The sequence below is a fragment of the Pristis pectinata genome, chromosome 4 (assembly GCF_009764475.1).
Source record: "Pristis pectinata isolate sPriPec2 chromosome 4, sPriPec2.1.pri, whole genome shotgun sequence".
NCBI classification, from domain to species: domain Eukaryota; kingdom Metazoa; phylum Chordata; class Chondrichthyes; order Rhinopristiformes; family Pristidae; genus Pristis; species Pristis pectinata.
The window spans coordinates 95,631,064-95,647,317 of NC_067408.1; the positions used below are offsets into that span (position 1 = coordinate 95,631,064).

Consider the following 16,254-nt stretch of genomic DNA (forward strand, 5'->3'; position numbering starts at 1 on the left):
GATTTGATTGGTATCTAAGTAGTGAGAGCTGAGAAAGGTGGTGATGAGCTGGATGCCCATTGGGACTCATTAGGATGCCCATAAAACTGCAAGAGTAGTATGTATTTTTGGCAGAAATGTGGCCCGATAATGTTAAAAGTGTTTTAAATTGGATAAATAAATTGGTTTATTACTGTCACATGTACCGAGGAACAGTGAAAAACTTGTCTTGCATACCATTCATACAGATTAATTCATTACACAGTGCAATGAGGTAGTACAAGGTAAAACAATGACAGAATGCAGAATGAAGTGTTACAGTCACAGAGAAAGTTCAGTGCAGGTAGACAATAAGGTTCAAGGTCATAACGAGGTAGATTGTGAGGTCAAGAGTCCATTTTATTGTACTAGAGAACCATTCAATAGTCTTACAACAGCAGGATAGAAGCTGTCCTTGAGCCTGGTGGTATGTGCTTTCAAGCTTTTGTATCTTTTGCCTGATGGGAGAGGGGAGAAGAGAGAATATTTGGGTCCGGTCTTTGATTATGCTGGCTGCTTTACTGAGACAGCGAGAAGTATAGACAGAGTGCATGGAGGGGAGGCTGGTTTCTGTGATGTGCTGAGGTGAGTCCACAAATCTCTGCAGTTTCTTGCGGTCATGGGCAGAGCAATTGTTGCACCAAGCCGCGATGCATCTGGAAAGGATGCTTCCTATGGTGCATTGATTAAACTTGGTGAGGGTCATAGGGGACATGCCAAATTTCTTTAGCCTCCTGAGGCAGTAGAGGCGCTGGTGAGCTTTTTTGGCCATGGCGTCTATGTGGTTGGACCAGGACAGGCTATTGGTGATGTTCACTCCAAGGAACTTGAAGCTCTCAACCCTCTCGACCTCGGCACTGTTGATGTAGACAGGAGCACGTGCACTTCCCCTTCCTGAAGTCAATGACCAGCTCTTTTGTTTTGCTGATGTTGAAGGAAAGGTTGTTGTCATGACACCATGTCACTAGGCTCCTTCCTGTACTCTGACTTGGCCTCAGACGGATCTTGACTGTGTCAGAGATTTTCAAGTTTGTGGCTAGGGAATTCTCAGGTTGAGAGGGATTAGGAATGTTTACCGGGTATGAAAACAGCAGATGTGGTGATGAGAGATGAGGTGACTGAGGAGATTGATAGCTCTGGTTTATTGTGGAGAATGGATGGCCAAAGGCTATGTAGTTAAATTGAAGCAATGTAGTAGGGTAAAATACTCAATGGCCTGATGGTACACCAGCTTCTGGAGTCCATTTAGAGAAATGTTACAAGTTACAAGCAATGTGCCCATTCCAAATTTTTGTTGGTATGATATTTGTGAACAGAATGAAAAATCTTGATGAGATTGAGAACATAGAACAGGATAGCACTGGACAAGCCATTCAACCCACTAAATGTCCTCCTCCTGTGTATCATCCATATCCCTCCGTTCCCTTCATATTCATGTGTCTATCTAAAAGCCTTTTAAACTCCACCAAACTGCCTGATTCCACTACTTCCCCTGATAACCTATTCCAGGCACCTACCACTCTCTGTGTAAAAACAAAAACAACTTGCCCCTCATATTACCTTTAAACTCCACCCCCCCCCCCCCCCCCACCTTAAAAACATGTCCTCTGGTGTTTGACATTTCTATCATGGGGAAAAGATTCTGATTGTCTACCCTATCTATGTCTCTCATAATTTTAAAAACCTTTATCAGGTCTCCTCTTAGCCTCCGACACTCTAGAGAGAACAACCCAAGTATGTCCAACCTTTCCTTATAGCCTTATAGCTCATACACTCTAATCCAGGCAGCATCCTGGTAAACCTCTTCTGCACCCTTTCCACAATCTCCACGTCATTCCAATAGTGGGGTTACCAGAACTGCACATGCTACTCCAAGTGCGGTCTGACTGAAGTTTTATATAGCTGCAGCATGACTTTCTTACTCTTATACTCAACACCCCTACCAATGAAGGCAAACATGCCTTACACCTTTACTGCCTTATCCACTTGTGCGGACACTTTCAGTGAACTATGGACTTGGAATTCATAGTGAACAGAATGAAAAATCTTAATGAGATTGAGAGCATAGAACAGTATAGCTGTTGAAAGAGTGCAGAGAAAATTTACACGGATGTTGCCGGGACTTGAGGACCTGAGTTACAGGGAAAGGTTGAATAGGTTAGGATTTTATTGCCTGGAGCACAGGAGAATGAGGGGAGATCTTGTATACAAAATTATAAGGGGTATAGATGGGGTGAATGCATGCAGCCTTTTTCCCTTCAGGTTGGGCGAAACTAGAACTAGAAGTCAGTGCTATTAAGGGGTCTCCCATTAACTGTATACTTTCTCCCTTCATTTGACCTCCCGAAGTGCAACACCTCACACTTCCCAGATTAAACTCCATCTGCCACTTCTCTGCCCATATTTGTAACTGATCTATATCATGCTGTATCCTTTGTAGTCCTTTACACTGTCCACACTCAACCAATCTTGGTGTCATCCGCAAACTTGCTAATTCACCCATCTACATTTTAATTCAAATATTTAATGTATATTACAAACAACCAAGGTCCCAGCACTGATCCTCGTGGAACACCATGGTCACGGTCCTCCAGCCAGAATAACAGCCTTCCACCCCTGCTCTCTGTCTTCTATAAGCAAAACCAGTTCTGAATCCAAACTTGTAATTCACCCTGGATTCCATGCATCTTTATTTTCTGAATCAACCTACCATGAGGGCCCTTACTAAAGTCCATGTAGATAACATCCACAATATTGGACATCAAGCACCTTTGTCAACTCTTCAAAAAACTCAGTCAAGTCTCTCAAAGCTTCATTTTGTTTTAAATGCAGCTGTTTCATGCCAAGAATATCCACCAGACCTTCCAGCTTATATTTAATATTCTGGTCAATGGAGATGGAACACTGACCAGGAAATATGCTGTAGATCTTCTGGTGGATCTCCTCAAGAATCCCAAGATTGCAGATTTCCTTCAAAGGTAAGGTATTCTTTGGCAGTGTTATATGAACATTGCATCTATAAACCTTGGATAGGAAACAAATTGTCATATTCTCTAGGCTACAGCTCCAAAATATTTTTGAACTATTGACACTAGATCCACCTATTCATACTATTGGTAGCTAATTATGTATAATAAAGACAAGAATAAAAGAAAATAAGAACAGGAGTAGGCAACTGGTTCCTCAAACCTGCCCCATCATTCAATATGATCAAGGCTGATTAACACTGGGCTCTGATTGATCGTCCAGTGACTAGAATGATTCAAAGTTGATCTATATTGATAATGGTAATTATGATGTATATTCTGCACTAGTAAGATGTAATTTATTCCAGTATGAAACATGCGTATCCTTCCCAGCTTACGAACCTTTGACTTATACATAGAACATAGAACACTACAGCACAGTACAGGCCCTTCAGCCCACAATGTTGTACCGACATTTTATCCTGCTCTAAGATCTATCTAACCCTTCCCTCCCACATAGCTCCTCATTTCTCTATCATTCATGTGTCTATCTAAGAGTATCTTAAATGTCCCTAATGTATCTGCCCCCACAACCTCTGCAGACAGTCGTTCCATGCACCCACCACTCTCTGTGTAAAACAAAAAACTTACCCCTGACATCCCCCTTATACCTTAAATTTATGTGTCCTCATTTTAGCCATTGTTGCCTTGGGGAAAAAGTCTCTGACTGTCCACTCGATCTATGCCTCTTATCATCTTGGACACCTCTATCAATTCGCCTCTCATCCTCCTTCTCTCCAAAGAGAAAAGCCCAAGCTCACTCAACCTGTCCTCATAAGACATGCTCTCCAATCCAGACAACATCCTGGTAAATCTCCTCTGCACCCTCTCTAAAGCTTCCACATCCTTCCTATAATGAGGCGACTAGAACTGAACACAATACTCCAAGTGTGGTCTGACCAGAGTTCTATAGTGCTGCAACATCACCTCGCGGCTCTTGAACTCGATGCCCCAACTAATGAAGACCAACACTCCATACACCTTCTTAACAACCCTATCAACCTGCACGGCAACCTCGAGGGATCTATTATGTACATGCTGGCAGGATGGATTTGCCGGCTGCAGTCATCTTAAGGTTACGAACAGTTCTCGGGATCAGAACCTTGCTGTAACCTGGGGAGGACCTGTACAATGGAAACTTGCATTATCCCATGAAACTTCGAATAAAGACTTAATTCTGGCTCTGTTGGGTTTTCCTTAAATTCGATCGATATTTGTTGCATTCTTTCCTTCCAACCTTCTTTAATCCTTGCAATTAAGGAAAGCCTGGGAAACTCTACATCACTAAATTACATCCATTCTTTCATTATGTAGTTGGGGGATTACTTGCACAAGGTAAGCTCCTTCCCTACCTCATTTGTTTTCTCTTGCTACTGGCCTATATTCAGATTAAAATAAATGATCATGTTTCTTATTTAAATCTACAATGAAGTGAAGCCAATTGCATATTAATACGTATCTGCAATTTCTGCTTTGTTATTTTATTCATCTGTTGAGCCGTGAGAGTGCATAGTTCCAGAGATCGCATTGCTGTAATTTAAAACTTGAAAAGAAAGAGATGTTACAATGATATTGATATAGCCTCGTTCCGAATGCAAAAGTGTAAATTGAGTTTATAACAGCAATTTAAGACCTGAGAATATTCTATAAACACATAGAACAAGTTATTTTCTCTCATCTTAGGTATGAACATTTCAAATCATGCTTGTGTCAAGTGTTAGGTCTTCTTCGTGGTAAGGATTCAGATTCAGCAGCCAAGGTATGTAATATTTCATTTTCTAGATGTATCACAAATATAAACATACATATTTCATTTTTATTTAATTTGGATATACATTGTCTTCTTCATCTAAGAAAAAAAAACACTGAACAAAGAAAAGGTTCAAAGTAGTACAATGATTTTTGACTTGGATCTGATGAATAGTGGCTCTAAAACAGTGTTCTGCCAGTACATAAAAGCTAGTACATGAACATGCTTTTATTCTTGAACCTCACTTTTACCTTGTTTCTTTATTTCAAATATATTGTTACTCTGAACAAGAACTGAAGTAGCTCTTCAAGTTTGTTCTGTCTTTCTGTTAGGTCATGGTTGATCTGTACCTCAACTCCATTTGTGCTGCTTGCTTTAAATGACCCAGTTCCAGGTTTCCACAACCCTTTGGGTAAATCATTTTTAACGCCCTTCTCTGACTGAAGGGGCTGTAATTCATCAGTCCTTCTGATGAATTTGCATAGTATATATTGATATTGGTTTATTGTCACTTGTACCGAGGTACAGTGAAAAACTTGTCTTGCGTACAGATCATACAGATCAATTCATTACACAGTGCAGTTACATTGGGTTAGTACAGAGTGCATTGAGGTAGTACAAGTGCATTGATGTAGTACAGGTAAAAACAATAACAGTACAAAGTGTCAGTCACAGCTACGGAGAAAGTGCAGTGCAATAAGGTACAAGGTCACAACAAGGTAGATTGTGAGGTCAGAGTCCATCTCATCATATAAGGGAACCGTTCAATAGTCTTAACACAGTGGGGTAGAAGGTGTCCTTAAGTCTGGTGGTACGTGCCCTCAGGCTCCTGTATCTTCTACCCGACAGAAGAGGAGAGAAGAGAGAATGACCCAGGTGGGTGGAGTCTTTGATTATGCTGGCTGCTTCACCAAGACAGCGAGAGGTAAAGACAGAGTCCAAGGAGGGGAGGCTGGTGTCCGTGATGCACTGGGCTGTGTCCACAACTCTCTGCAGTTTCTTGTGGTCCTGGGCAGAGCAGTTGCCGTACCAAGCTGTGATACCAATGAAAATTCCAAAGAAAATAAGTTCTTCCTGAGATTTGGTGCTCAAAATCAAAGCGTTCTTCATATCAGATATGCCCAAAGCTCTTCACAGGTTATCTACCAAAATGTAATGTTCAGAGTCTGTACACTTATTGAACAAGAACACAAGGTCTATTTTCCCGGACCTGATATTTCAAAGGTTAAGATGAATCTTTTACCCCTCATGTTCTAAACTTCTAACAAATGAAAATAATTACCAATATGTGGAAATTTACAGCACAAGAAGTAGCCATTTGGCTCATTGTGTCCATGTGGCCAAAAAATGTACTTTTAAGTTTATCCATTTTCCCAGATTATGGTTCATAAATGTTGTAGGAAATGGCTGTTAGAATGGTCATCTAGGCACTTTTAAATGTCGTGAGGGGTTCTGTCTCCATTGCAACTTTGTGGTGTAAGTTCCGAACCCCACTACTTGTTGATTGAAAAAATTCTTTCTCAACTCCCTTCTACTTCGATTATTTTCAGTCAGTGCCTCCAAGTTCTTGTCATCCTGGCTAAGGGAAATAGATCATTTTTGTATACTCTCCGTAGGCTTATAATTGTATACACTCCAATCAAATCTCCCCTCAGTCTCCTTTATTCCAAAGAAAACAAACACAGCTTAGCCAGAATCAACTCAAACTTAATGTTCTCTATCTCTAGAGTTCTCTACCTCCAGTATTCTTTCACAGTGTGGTGTCCAGAACTGTATATAGTACTCTAGATGTGACCCAATTTATGCAATTTAAGTTCAACCACCCTGCTCTTTTGTATCCTATCCCTTAGCCAGTAAGGCCACATATTCCATATGTCATCTATAACTTCTACTTGTCCTGCTGCCTCAGGAACATTATGACATGTACTCCAAGACCCTTCTGTTTCTTTATTCTTCTTGGTATCAGACTATTTATTGGATATTCCCTTGCCATGTATGCTCTCTACTCAGACTTGTCTGGATTAAATTCCATTTGCTACTTTTGTGTCCACCTGATCAGTCTTCATGTATTCAATGCATCTTCCTGCAGCCTTGAATGTTCTTCCTTATTATTCACAACCCTTTGGTATTGTTATTGGTATTGGTTTATTATTGTCACTTGTACCGAGGTACAGTGAAAAGCTTGTCTTACAAACCAATTGTACAGGTCAATTCATTGCACAGTGCAGTTACATTGAGTTAGTACAGAGTGCATTGATGTAGTACAGGTAAAAACAGTAACAATACAGAGTAAAGTGTCACAGCTACAGAGAAAGTGCAGTGCAATAAGGTGCAAGGTCACAACAAGGTAGATCGTGAGGTCATAGTCCATCTCATTGTATAAAAGAACTGTTCAATAGTCTTATCACAGTGGGGTAGAAGCTGTCCTTAAGTCTGGTGGTATGTGCCCTCAGGCACTTGTATCTTCTACCTGATGGAAGGGGAGAGAAGAGGGAATGTCCCGGGTGGCTGGGGTCTTTGATTATGCTGGCTGCTTCACCAAGACAACGAGAGGTAAAGACAGTCCAAGGAGGGGAGGCTGGAGTCTATGATGCGCTGGGTTGTGTCCACAACTCTCTGCAGTTTCTTGTGGTCCTGGGCAGAGCTGTTGCCGTACCAAGACATGATACATCCAGATAGGATGCTCTCTATGGTGCATCGGTAAAAGTTGGTGAGAGTCAAAGGGGACAACCAAATTTCTTTAGCCTCCTGAGGAAGTAGAGGGGCTGATGAGCTTTCTTTGCCGTGGCATCTACGTGATTTGACCAGGACAGGCTGTTGGTGATGTTCACTCCTAGGAACTTGAAGCTCTCAACCCTCTCAACCTCAGCACCATTGATGTAGACAGGTGCATGTACACCGCTCCCTTTCCTGAAGTCAATGACCAGCTCTTTTGTTTTGTTGACATTGAGGGAAAGGTTGTTGTCATGACACCATTCCACTAAGCTCGCTGTCTCCTTCCTGTACTCTGACTCATCGTTGTTTGAGATACGGCCTACAATGGTGGTATCATCTGCAAACTTGTAGATAGAGTTATAGCAAAATCTGGCCACACAGTCATGAGTGTTGAGGGCTGAGGACACAGCCTTGTGGGGCACCAGTGTTGAGAACCCTATTGCCAATCCTAGTGTCACTGGCAAACATTTTAATTGTTGCCCCTACATTTAAATCCAAGTCATTTAAATACATTGTAAGAAGCAAGAGACCACTATTAATACCCATGGGAGCCCACTGTAAACAGCTCACAAGTCTCTCAAATTTCCATTGGCTTTCTCCCACTGAGATGGTTTATGATCTGAATTTTCACTTTCCCTTGGATACCATGAAGTTTTACTTCCTTGTTAAACCTGCTTGTGTGCTTCGTAAAATGCCTTATTGAAATCCATGTACTGTAAACTGCATCAAATCACTGACCCTCATTGATGCTTGTCACCTGCTCAACAAAATTAAATGAAGTAAGTCGGATGTAATATTCTCTTAACAAATCCTTAAACTGTGTCTTTCCAAATGGTGACTTGTGTTATCCATTAGAATCTTTTCCAAAAAATTTCCCACTGTCCTTGAAAGCTAACTGGACTGTAGATATTTGGTTTATCGCTTTCTCCCATTTTAACATCAATACTGTGTGTAGCAAAAGAGTTTTGAAAAATGATAGAATTTGCTGTTTCATCTTTTGCTTTTATTTAGAATTTGAGAAATGCTTTACCAAGTTTTCGTGATTTATCCATTTGTAACGACATAGAAAATGCTTATCTTGCTGGGTGTCCCAGGCACTTTTTGTCTCTATTGTTCCTAGATGAGTTATAGCTAACAGGGCATGGTGGATACTATAGAATAGAAGGTAAAATCTGATGGGCATTGCATTGATTTAGTATGATTAAAGCCCATTTTAAGTTACATAAATGCTAATACAGCTTTTCTCTCCCACAGATCCTTGAATTACTAGTTGCATTTTGCTCAGTGAGCAGTCTCAGGAGAATATTATGTCATGCAGTATTTGGAACTTCTGAAGAACGAATCACAGCAACTAAACTCAAATCACAACTTAAACGTTCAGAGCCAATCATTACTCTTATTCACTGGTCAAGTCAACCACTAGAGAACCCTGAGAGGTCTTCAGTACTTGCTCTCGTTCTTCTAAAAGAGTTATTTGAGGTACATGGTCTTTATACACCTAAATTAATTAGATAGGGAATGAAAAGCTAAAAGCTATTTGTATTTAAGATGGCTAGCATTTTACCACACCTGTAACTTCATAAACTCTATATATAAACTCTGCCTGGAATTTTGTAGAATAAAATTTAGCAACCACATCTTATAATGCTTCATTTCAGGACTGAACCAGTTAAATTAGACTAAGCTATTTCAGCAAACTTTTTCTTTTAATGTTTATGTGTGGGTGGAGAGGAAAGCAAGAATGAACATCCAGCTATACTTTGACAGCAGGACTTCAACATCACACAAGATACTGGAAGAATTCAGCGGGTCAGGCAGCACCTATGGAGGGAAATAGACATTCGATGTTTTGGGTTGAGACCCTTCATCTGGACTGAAAGATAGTGGGGAGATAGCTAGTATAAAAAAGATGAAGGGGTGGAACAAGAGCTAGTGAGCGATAGGTGGATCCAGGTGAGGAGGGGTGATAGGCAGATGGAGGAGGGAAGAGTGGAAATAGCAACAGAAGCTGGGAGGTGATAGGTGAAGGTACAAAAAGCTGAAGATGATGAAATCTGATAGGAGAGGAAGGTGGAGCATGGAATCATGTGAGGGAGGTGGGGTGGGCAGATGGGAACAGGGGGAGGGGAGCCAGTGGGAGGAGTGCATGGGTGATGGGAAGATGGAGGAGTGAAAAGAAATAGGGTGATGGCTACTCTCACTCCAGTCTTCTTGGTGATCAAATGATCTGTGACTTCTTTCACCATGCTGATGGAGGCATGGTGAAGAAGCATAGGTGATGCTGATGTTGAAGAAACGTAAGTGAGGAATTTTGGAGGACAGGTGGCAGTGGAGAAAATAAATGGGATTAAATAAATGGATTTCAGAATGGTCCTGTAGTGAATGCCATGTAACAAAATAATATTTTGACCTTAATTTTATTCTGTTACTAAATGTTATTTTCCATTGCATTGACCAGGAAATAATTGACTGTACCCTTTGGACCACAGTTGAGCCATTTATGGAGTTGCTTTTTCCTGTTATCTTGGAGCAGTTGCAGATTCCAGACCAGACTTTAGAGGACACTCTGTTAAAAAAGAAATATGACCGAATTGCAAAGGCACTTGATGTCCTTTTGGATATCCTTTTTTGTTAGATATGGTAATCAAGTAGTGAGGATGTTGAAAATTCTGAACAGCTTCTATCAATTTATTTTTTTCAGGTACTTGAAGTTTATCTTTGTTAATTGTATTAATATTGTGTTTGAAAGTGGGGAAATTTCTACAAAACACACTAACTGAATTAAATAATTTACAATCTGGAAACTGTCAACAAATAAAACTTAACTCACTTCCTGATGAGTGATAGTCCCTCTCATCTTTTCAGTCCAAGTGTACAAATTAGTATTTCCATCCTGTAATTGAGAGCTGAAAATATTGATTTTTAAATGTTAAATGTAAGAATTTTGTTAATTCTAAAAATTAGTTAATCAATTGAGTGTCTGTGTATACAGAGATAAAAATAAAAAGTTTGTTTTTATATTTTACTAGTTTTCTATTTGTGACTTGTTGTGTCACAAAACAGGCTTGACTGTTTTGGAAATGAAGAGGGTTTTCTGGAAATTTATTTTTTTATCTTTGATATAACAATTAGCATGTGCCATTGTAACTTCATTGCCTTGTGGAGCAGTCAAACCTAATGTCAACGTCATTAAATTTTGCCAGAGCTAGTGAACCACCTTGTGTGTCACTGGAGGTTGTGATAAAAGTATAGCGTAATTTAGCAAATACCAGGGAATGGGATAATCTTTTGGTGCATTACATTTCGACCTGACTGAAGGTGATCTAATCAAATGAGGACTAATCTTAGATTAAATAATGTAATGCTGAATTATATTCAATGATGGAGGAAGCAAAAAGTGCTTTGTATTTTTTCTTAACTATATTTACTGCTTTGTGGAGATGATACAGTGAAATTGCAGATTGCTAAGGTTCTCACTGCCAGAAATTGTATTTCAATTCTGGAGTATCAGTTCACATACAATAGGATGGAAGTTGGCTACCGGAGCAATATAGCAGATGTGGAGTTATGGTAAGCATCGGATTACCTTTTCTTAAAAAAAACAAGAAAATACTCTCTTTTTGAACCTTTTCAAGTATTTATTCAATAACCATAGAACTATACAGCACAAAACAGGCCCTTCGGCCCACCATGTTGTGCCGTCCATCAAACCACCCTCACACTATCTAACCCTTTCCTCCCGCATATCCCTCTATCTCACATTCCTCCATATGCCTATCCAACAAACTCTTGAACCTGTCCAATGTATCTGCCTCCACCACCACCCCAGGCAGTGCATTCCATGTACCAACCACTCTCTGGGTGAAAAACCTCCCCCTGACGTCTCCCCTGAACCTCCCACCCATAACCTTAAAGCCATGCCCTCTTGTCTTGAGCATTGGTGCCCTGGGAAGGAGGCGCTGACTGTCTATCTATTCCTCTCAATATTTTATATACCTCTATCATGTCTCCTCTCATCCTCCTCCTTTCCAGTGAATAAAGCCCTAGCACCTTAAGCCTCTCCTCATATTCCATACGCTGTAATCCAGGCAGCATCCTGGTAAATCTCCTCTGCACCTTCTCCAATAGCCTTATGCTGGTATGTTTGTTCATTGCTTTAAAGAATTGTTTTGGGCACTCCATATGATGTACAGTCGAAGGAGGTTCACATTATTTTTTTGATCACAGCATTAACTGGAATGGAATGTTTTAGTTAAATGCGTTGAATTTAAAATCTTAATCCATGTGGCCTTGCCTCTTCTGTGTGTCCTATTACTACAAACTTTTCCAGTGCTGTATTTCCTTCATACTCTGTTTGACTCGCCTATTTGGTTTCATGTTTGGAAATCCCATCAAAGCCTCTCCCTTCCTGACTTCCTTGGAACCTCTTCAAAATTACTTCAGACAAAATTTTGGTATGCTCTCTGAACCCGAAGTTCTTTTGTGTTACCATACATTTTCCTTGAGCTTATTCTGTGAGCACCTTTGGGAAGGATGTATATGTTAGTTCTTTATAAATGTTCACAAATCCTAATTGGTTCTGATAAAGTAAAAAAAATGTTTCCAGTGGCATGGAGTTTATCAGAGAATACCAATTTCATGTCGCTGACAACTGAACCAGAACCATAATTTTTTTTTAAAACAGTGAGTTTAACGTACTGCCTGAAAAGATGGGAGAAGCAGTCTTGGTAGTAATTTTCCCAAAAAAGGATAAATATTTGAAGTTTAAAACAAAAAGGCAATAGAAAAGTTTTTTTTTATTTGTACTGCTTGGCAGAAGGTCCCTTGCATCATTTTATGATTCTGTGAAAGGAAACTATTTAGATAGCTGTATACTTAAAAAATAAATAGCCAGAAGCTGTTATAAAAATTTTTGTTATCATACAACCAATGTTTCTGTTAGAAGAATGTTGTTCATTATACATTTATTATGTCAGCAGAGATTGAGCTTGCTGAAGGATATGATTACTTAGTAAAGAAATTTCATTTGTTTGGTTCAGTTTTCTAAATTTTTAAATTGCTTCATGTAATGCCCATTTGTTTATACACATCATAATTTAAGGCAAATTAAGATAAGCACTTGTAACCCAAAATTATCTTATATTTGACATCTTTATGATCATTATAAACTTTTATTTCTTTTCTCATTCTCCAACATGTTAACAGCAAAATAGGTACAGATGTTGTCTTAAAGACTCTTACCCTTATGAGTAGAGTCAAAGAGTTGGTGCCAAACATGGAAGCAAGCTTTTATAAGATTTTGCAGGTAAAAATTAATACTGCACTTAAAAGTTGTATTTTTGAGATGTCTTTCTTACTACTTTATTAACCAAATTAAAAATAATGTATTGCGTTTAATGTGTTAATTCATGAACTATTTTGAAAAATGTTGTGATTTGCTAGCAAGGGGCAGAATATTGGCCCAGATTATCTGATCTTCTGTGAATGAATGCTGCTTTTATTATGGCAGCTAAGAGTCATCAGGAATCTAATAATTGTGCCTTGGATGATCTGTGACCTGTTTAAGTGGGGGGAGAAAACAACCTGTCAAATTGACTGTTTGTGTGAAGAATCATCAGTCTAAATGAAAAAGTGCAAGTTAGACTATTTAATTCACAGTATATGCAGAGAAAAATGGAGAAGTAAACAACAACAAATGGATTGTCAGAGACAAAGGAGACAAAGTTTAAAAACAAACTTGAATTTAACATTTTTCTCTATTGATCTCCAACAATAATTAAAAAGCTGAAGGAATGAGACTTGTTTTGGTCTCCAAAAGGCCCTTGCCACAGTTGCCTTTTAAGATGTTTCCACACATCTTTGGATACGTAGAGGATTAACAGTGAAGGATGCTCGATATCCAATCTCCCTGGTCAAGAGATCTTTAGTTTTCCTTATGGCAGTGCATGCCTTTGAGATCAACCGTTGATCGATGCTTCAGCTCAAGTGTTTCAATATCTTTTGAGACTTTCTAGCATTTGTCGCTGACTGAACACTTAATAGAGTTGCCGTCAAGTGCACTTCAATTTTGAGCTCCACAGCTCAGGTCTAACTGCATGCCTGACTAGAAGCAGCTAATATGTTTCAAAGCATCTGCATTAATAATAAAATGGATGGTGTATCTTAGAAACATGCTTTGAGGCTTAAGCTGAAATACGTACCTGGAGAGTGTTAAGCCATGAGCCGGTGTGCTTCCAGGAATGGAATATGTCCACACACCTACAATGGAGTAATTCATGCTGGCCACAGGCCTTGTTTTAGGGTGGCCACATTTATACCTATTGTTAATTGATAAAACAATAAACTTGGCACTTCAATTTTAATGCGGCAGAGATTCATTCAGGGATAAAACTTGTCTTTGTATTATACTTTTTCAGAGAAAGCATTTCATTTGGAATATTCCTTGTATTTTTTTGTAAAGAAACATGATAGTCAAAATGATTTCTGTTCTGTATCTTGTAATAACACGTTTAATGCAGCAGAAGTCGAAGGTCTCTCAAACAGCTCATGTAATGCCTGTTTTTTTTTTTCCGCTGTGGTTTCTTTGTTCAATAGAAAAGGTAATATCCATGTATGTATTCTTTTTTCATTTTCCTCAGCTCCTATTGTAGTTGTTGTATATGGTAATCATTTTAGTAAGGAAGTACTTTTAAATTGTAAGTTACGTTTAACTGTTATTATCTTGAATTCCTCCCAGCTTCTCTGTATCTTTTGGGAAGAATAAAAAAAAATTATGAATTGTACAACAAAATATGATACAAAGAATTGGCTTTATTGCTTTTTATAGTTTTTCTTAAAATATTTCCCCCAGGACCAGCGGCTTACTTCAGCTTTGTCATTTGCATTGACGTGTGAGCACAGGGAGTATGTACAGTTTGCGTTAAAGATTCTGTTTGAGGCAGCACCTTTGCCTGATTTTCCTGCTATAATGTAAGTGCTGAGATGCCTCGTTTGCTTTTGCTGTTGGTTGTTTAGAATGATTACTGACTGACTACAACAATTTTATACACAACTACAGAGCATTAATATTGTAGCTCCTGTGGATCAATAAATATATTACGTTAGTTGTTGGGGGTCATTATAAAGATAGTGCCTCACTTAAGGTAGTAGATCAAGGAATGATACATAACAAATCAAACATTTCTCTGATATTGCCTGCAGTGGAAAAACAGATCTGTATTCTGAACAACAAAGTCTGTTGGAGGAACTCAGTAGGTCAAGCAGCATCTGTGGGGGGAAAGGGACTGTCAGTGTTTCGGGTTGAAACCCTGCATCAGGACTGAGGATAAAGAGGGGAGATAGCCAGTATAAAGAGGAGAGGGGGAGTGGTGAGACAGGAGCCCAAGGTGTTTGGTGGATTGAGGAGAGGAGAAGGATGACAGGCTGGTCAAGCTGGGTGAGAGAAGGGAAGGGTGGAGTTGGGAGACAGGCAGGTGGATAATAGATGGAGGCAGGAAAAAAAGACTGAGGCAGATGGAGGGGAGTGGGAGTTGGTGGTGAAAGTGGAGACAGGTTCTGGTGGGCAAAAAGCTGAAACATAAAGGCTACTGGTGCTGGAATCTGAAAAGTAAAGGAGATGATAATGGGAACCATAAGAAGAAAGGTGAATGGCAGATGGAACCACAACTAGATGGGAGAGGGGGAATGCTGTAGATGAACTAATGTGGGAGGGGATGAAGATGGGGGTGGGAAAGGGGACAGAAATGGGAGGACTGGAGGAGGATCAGAAGCAGAGAGAGAGAGTCTATTTTGAAAATCTTTAATTGATAAGATAAGATCTTTATTAGTCACATGTACATAGAAACACGCACAGTGAAATACATCTTTTGCGTAGTGATTTTGGGGGGCAGCCCGCAAGTGTCGCCACGCTTCCGGCGCCAACATAGCATGCCCATAACTTCCTAACCTGTGTGTATTTAGAATGTGGGAGGAAACCGGGGGACCCAGAGGAAACCCACACAGACACGGGGAGAACGTACAAACTCCTTACAGACAGTGACCGGAATTGAACCCGGGTCAATTTTTGCTGTTGATGGTGTTTTGCAACTATCAAGCTTAATTTTTGCTGTTGCAGTACACAACAAAATTTTGGTTCCTCTTTGAAAGCAAAGATTAAAAACAGTGTACGTTTTGTAGTTAAATTGTCTTGAAATTGATCCCCGACTGAAATGCACCACAATTACCAAGAATCATCATTTAAAAATACAGTAAAGCTGATAACCTGGTGGGCTCAGGACTTTGGTGGTTCCAAACTAGTAGATTTTCTGGACTATTCAATGTTATTTCTATCAATACACCAACACATTTTTAATTGATTTTTTTTTCAATGCAACACAGTAACGTAAATTTCCTGTGAACCAGTTTAGTTTAAAGGAAGCCCAGAAACTGGTCCCTGATTAGTGGGAAGGGAGCGCAGGAACTGGGACCCCAGTGAGTGAGAAGGGAATGTTGGAACTGGGGCCCCTGTAAGTGAGAAGGGAGCACAGGAACCAGGGCCGCAGTGAGTGAGCAGGGAGCTTGGCAAAAATCACTTGGGTACCCAGGTGTCGAACCAACAGGATCTCTGAATCGTCAGAGAGCAGATTATCAGTTTTATTGTAACACCTATTGGGTTTGGGGAAGAGATACGAGGAGGAGATCCTTGATTTATTGCTTAGGAGTTTAATTAGTTGAAAAGAATGATTTGGGGTGAGGAGGTGCTTGGGC

The 16,254-nt window shown here is 39.8% G+C and overlaps 1 protein-coding gene across 7 annotated transcripts in view; it reads left to right on the forward strand.

Moving 5' to 3' along the window:
• The window catches only part of cip2a (cellular inhibitor of PP2A), a 58,342-nt gene that overhangs the window by 20,384 nt on the left and 21,704 nt on the right, over positions 1-16,254 (forward strand). For all 7 annotated transcript variants that reach the window (XR_007956182.1, XR_007956183.1, XR_007956185.1 and 4 more), the window contains 7 exons: positions 2,851-2,996; positions 4,728-4,803; positions 8,764-8,988; positions 9,968-10,127; positions 10,938-11,079; positions 12,715-12,814; positions 14,360-14,478. Coding sequence is in view for 1 of the 7 variants with exons in the window: in XM_052013907.1 (XP_051869867.1) it covers positions 2,851-2,996; positions 4,728-4,803; positions 8,764-8,988; positions 9,968-10,127; positions 10,938-11,079; positions 12,715-12,814; positions 14,360-14,478 (968 nt within the window). In the remaining 6 variants the exon portion in view is untranslated. The remainder of the gene's footprint in view (positions 1-2,850; positions 2,997-4,727; positions 4,804-8,763; positions 8,989-9,967; positions 10,128-10,937; positions 11,080-12,714; positions 12,815-14,359; positions 14,479-16,254) is intronic.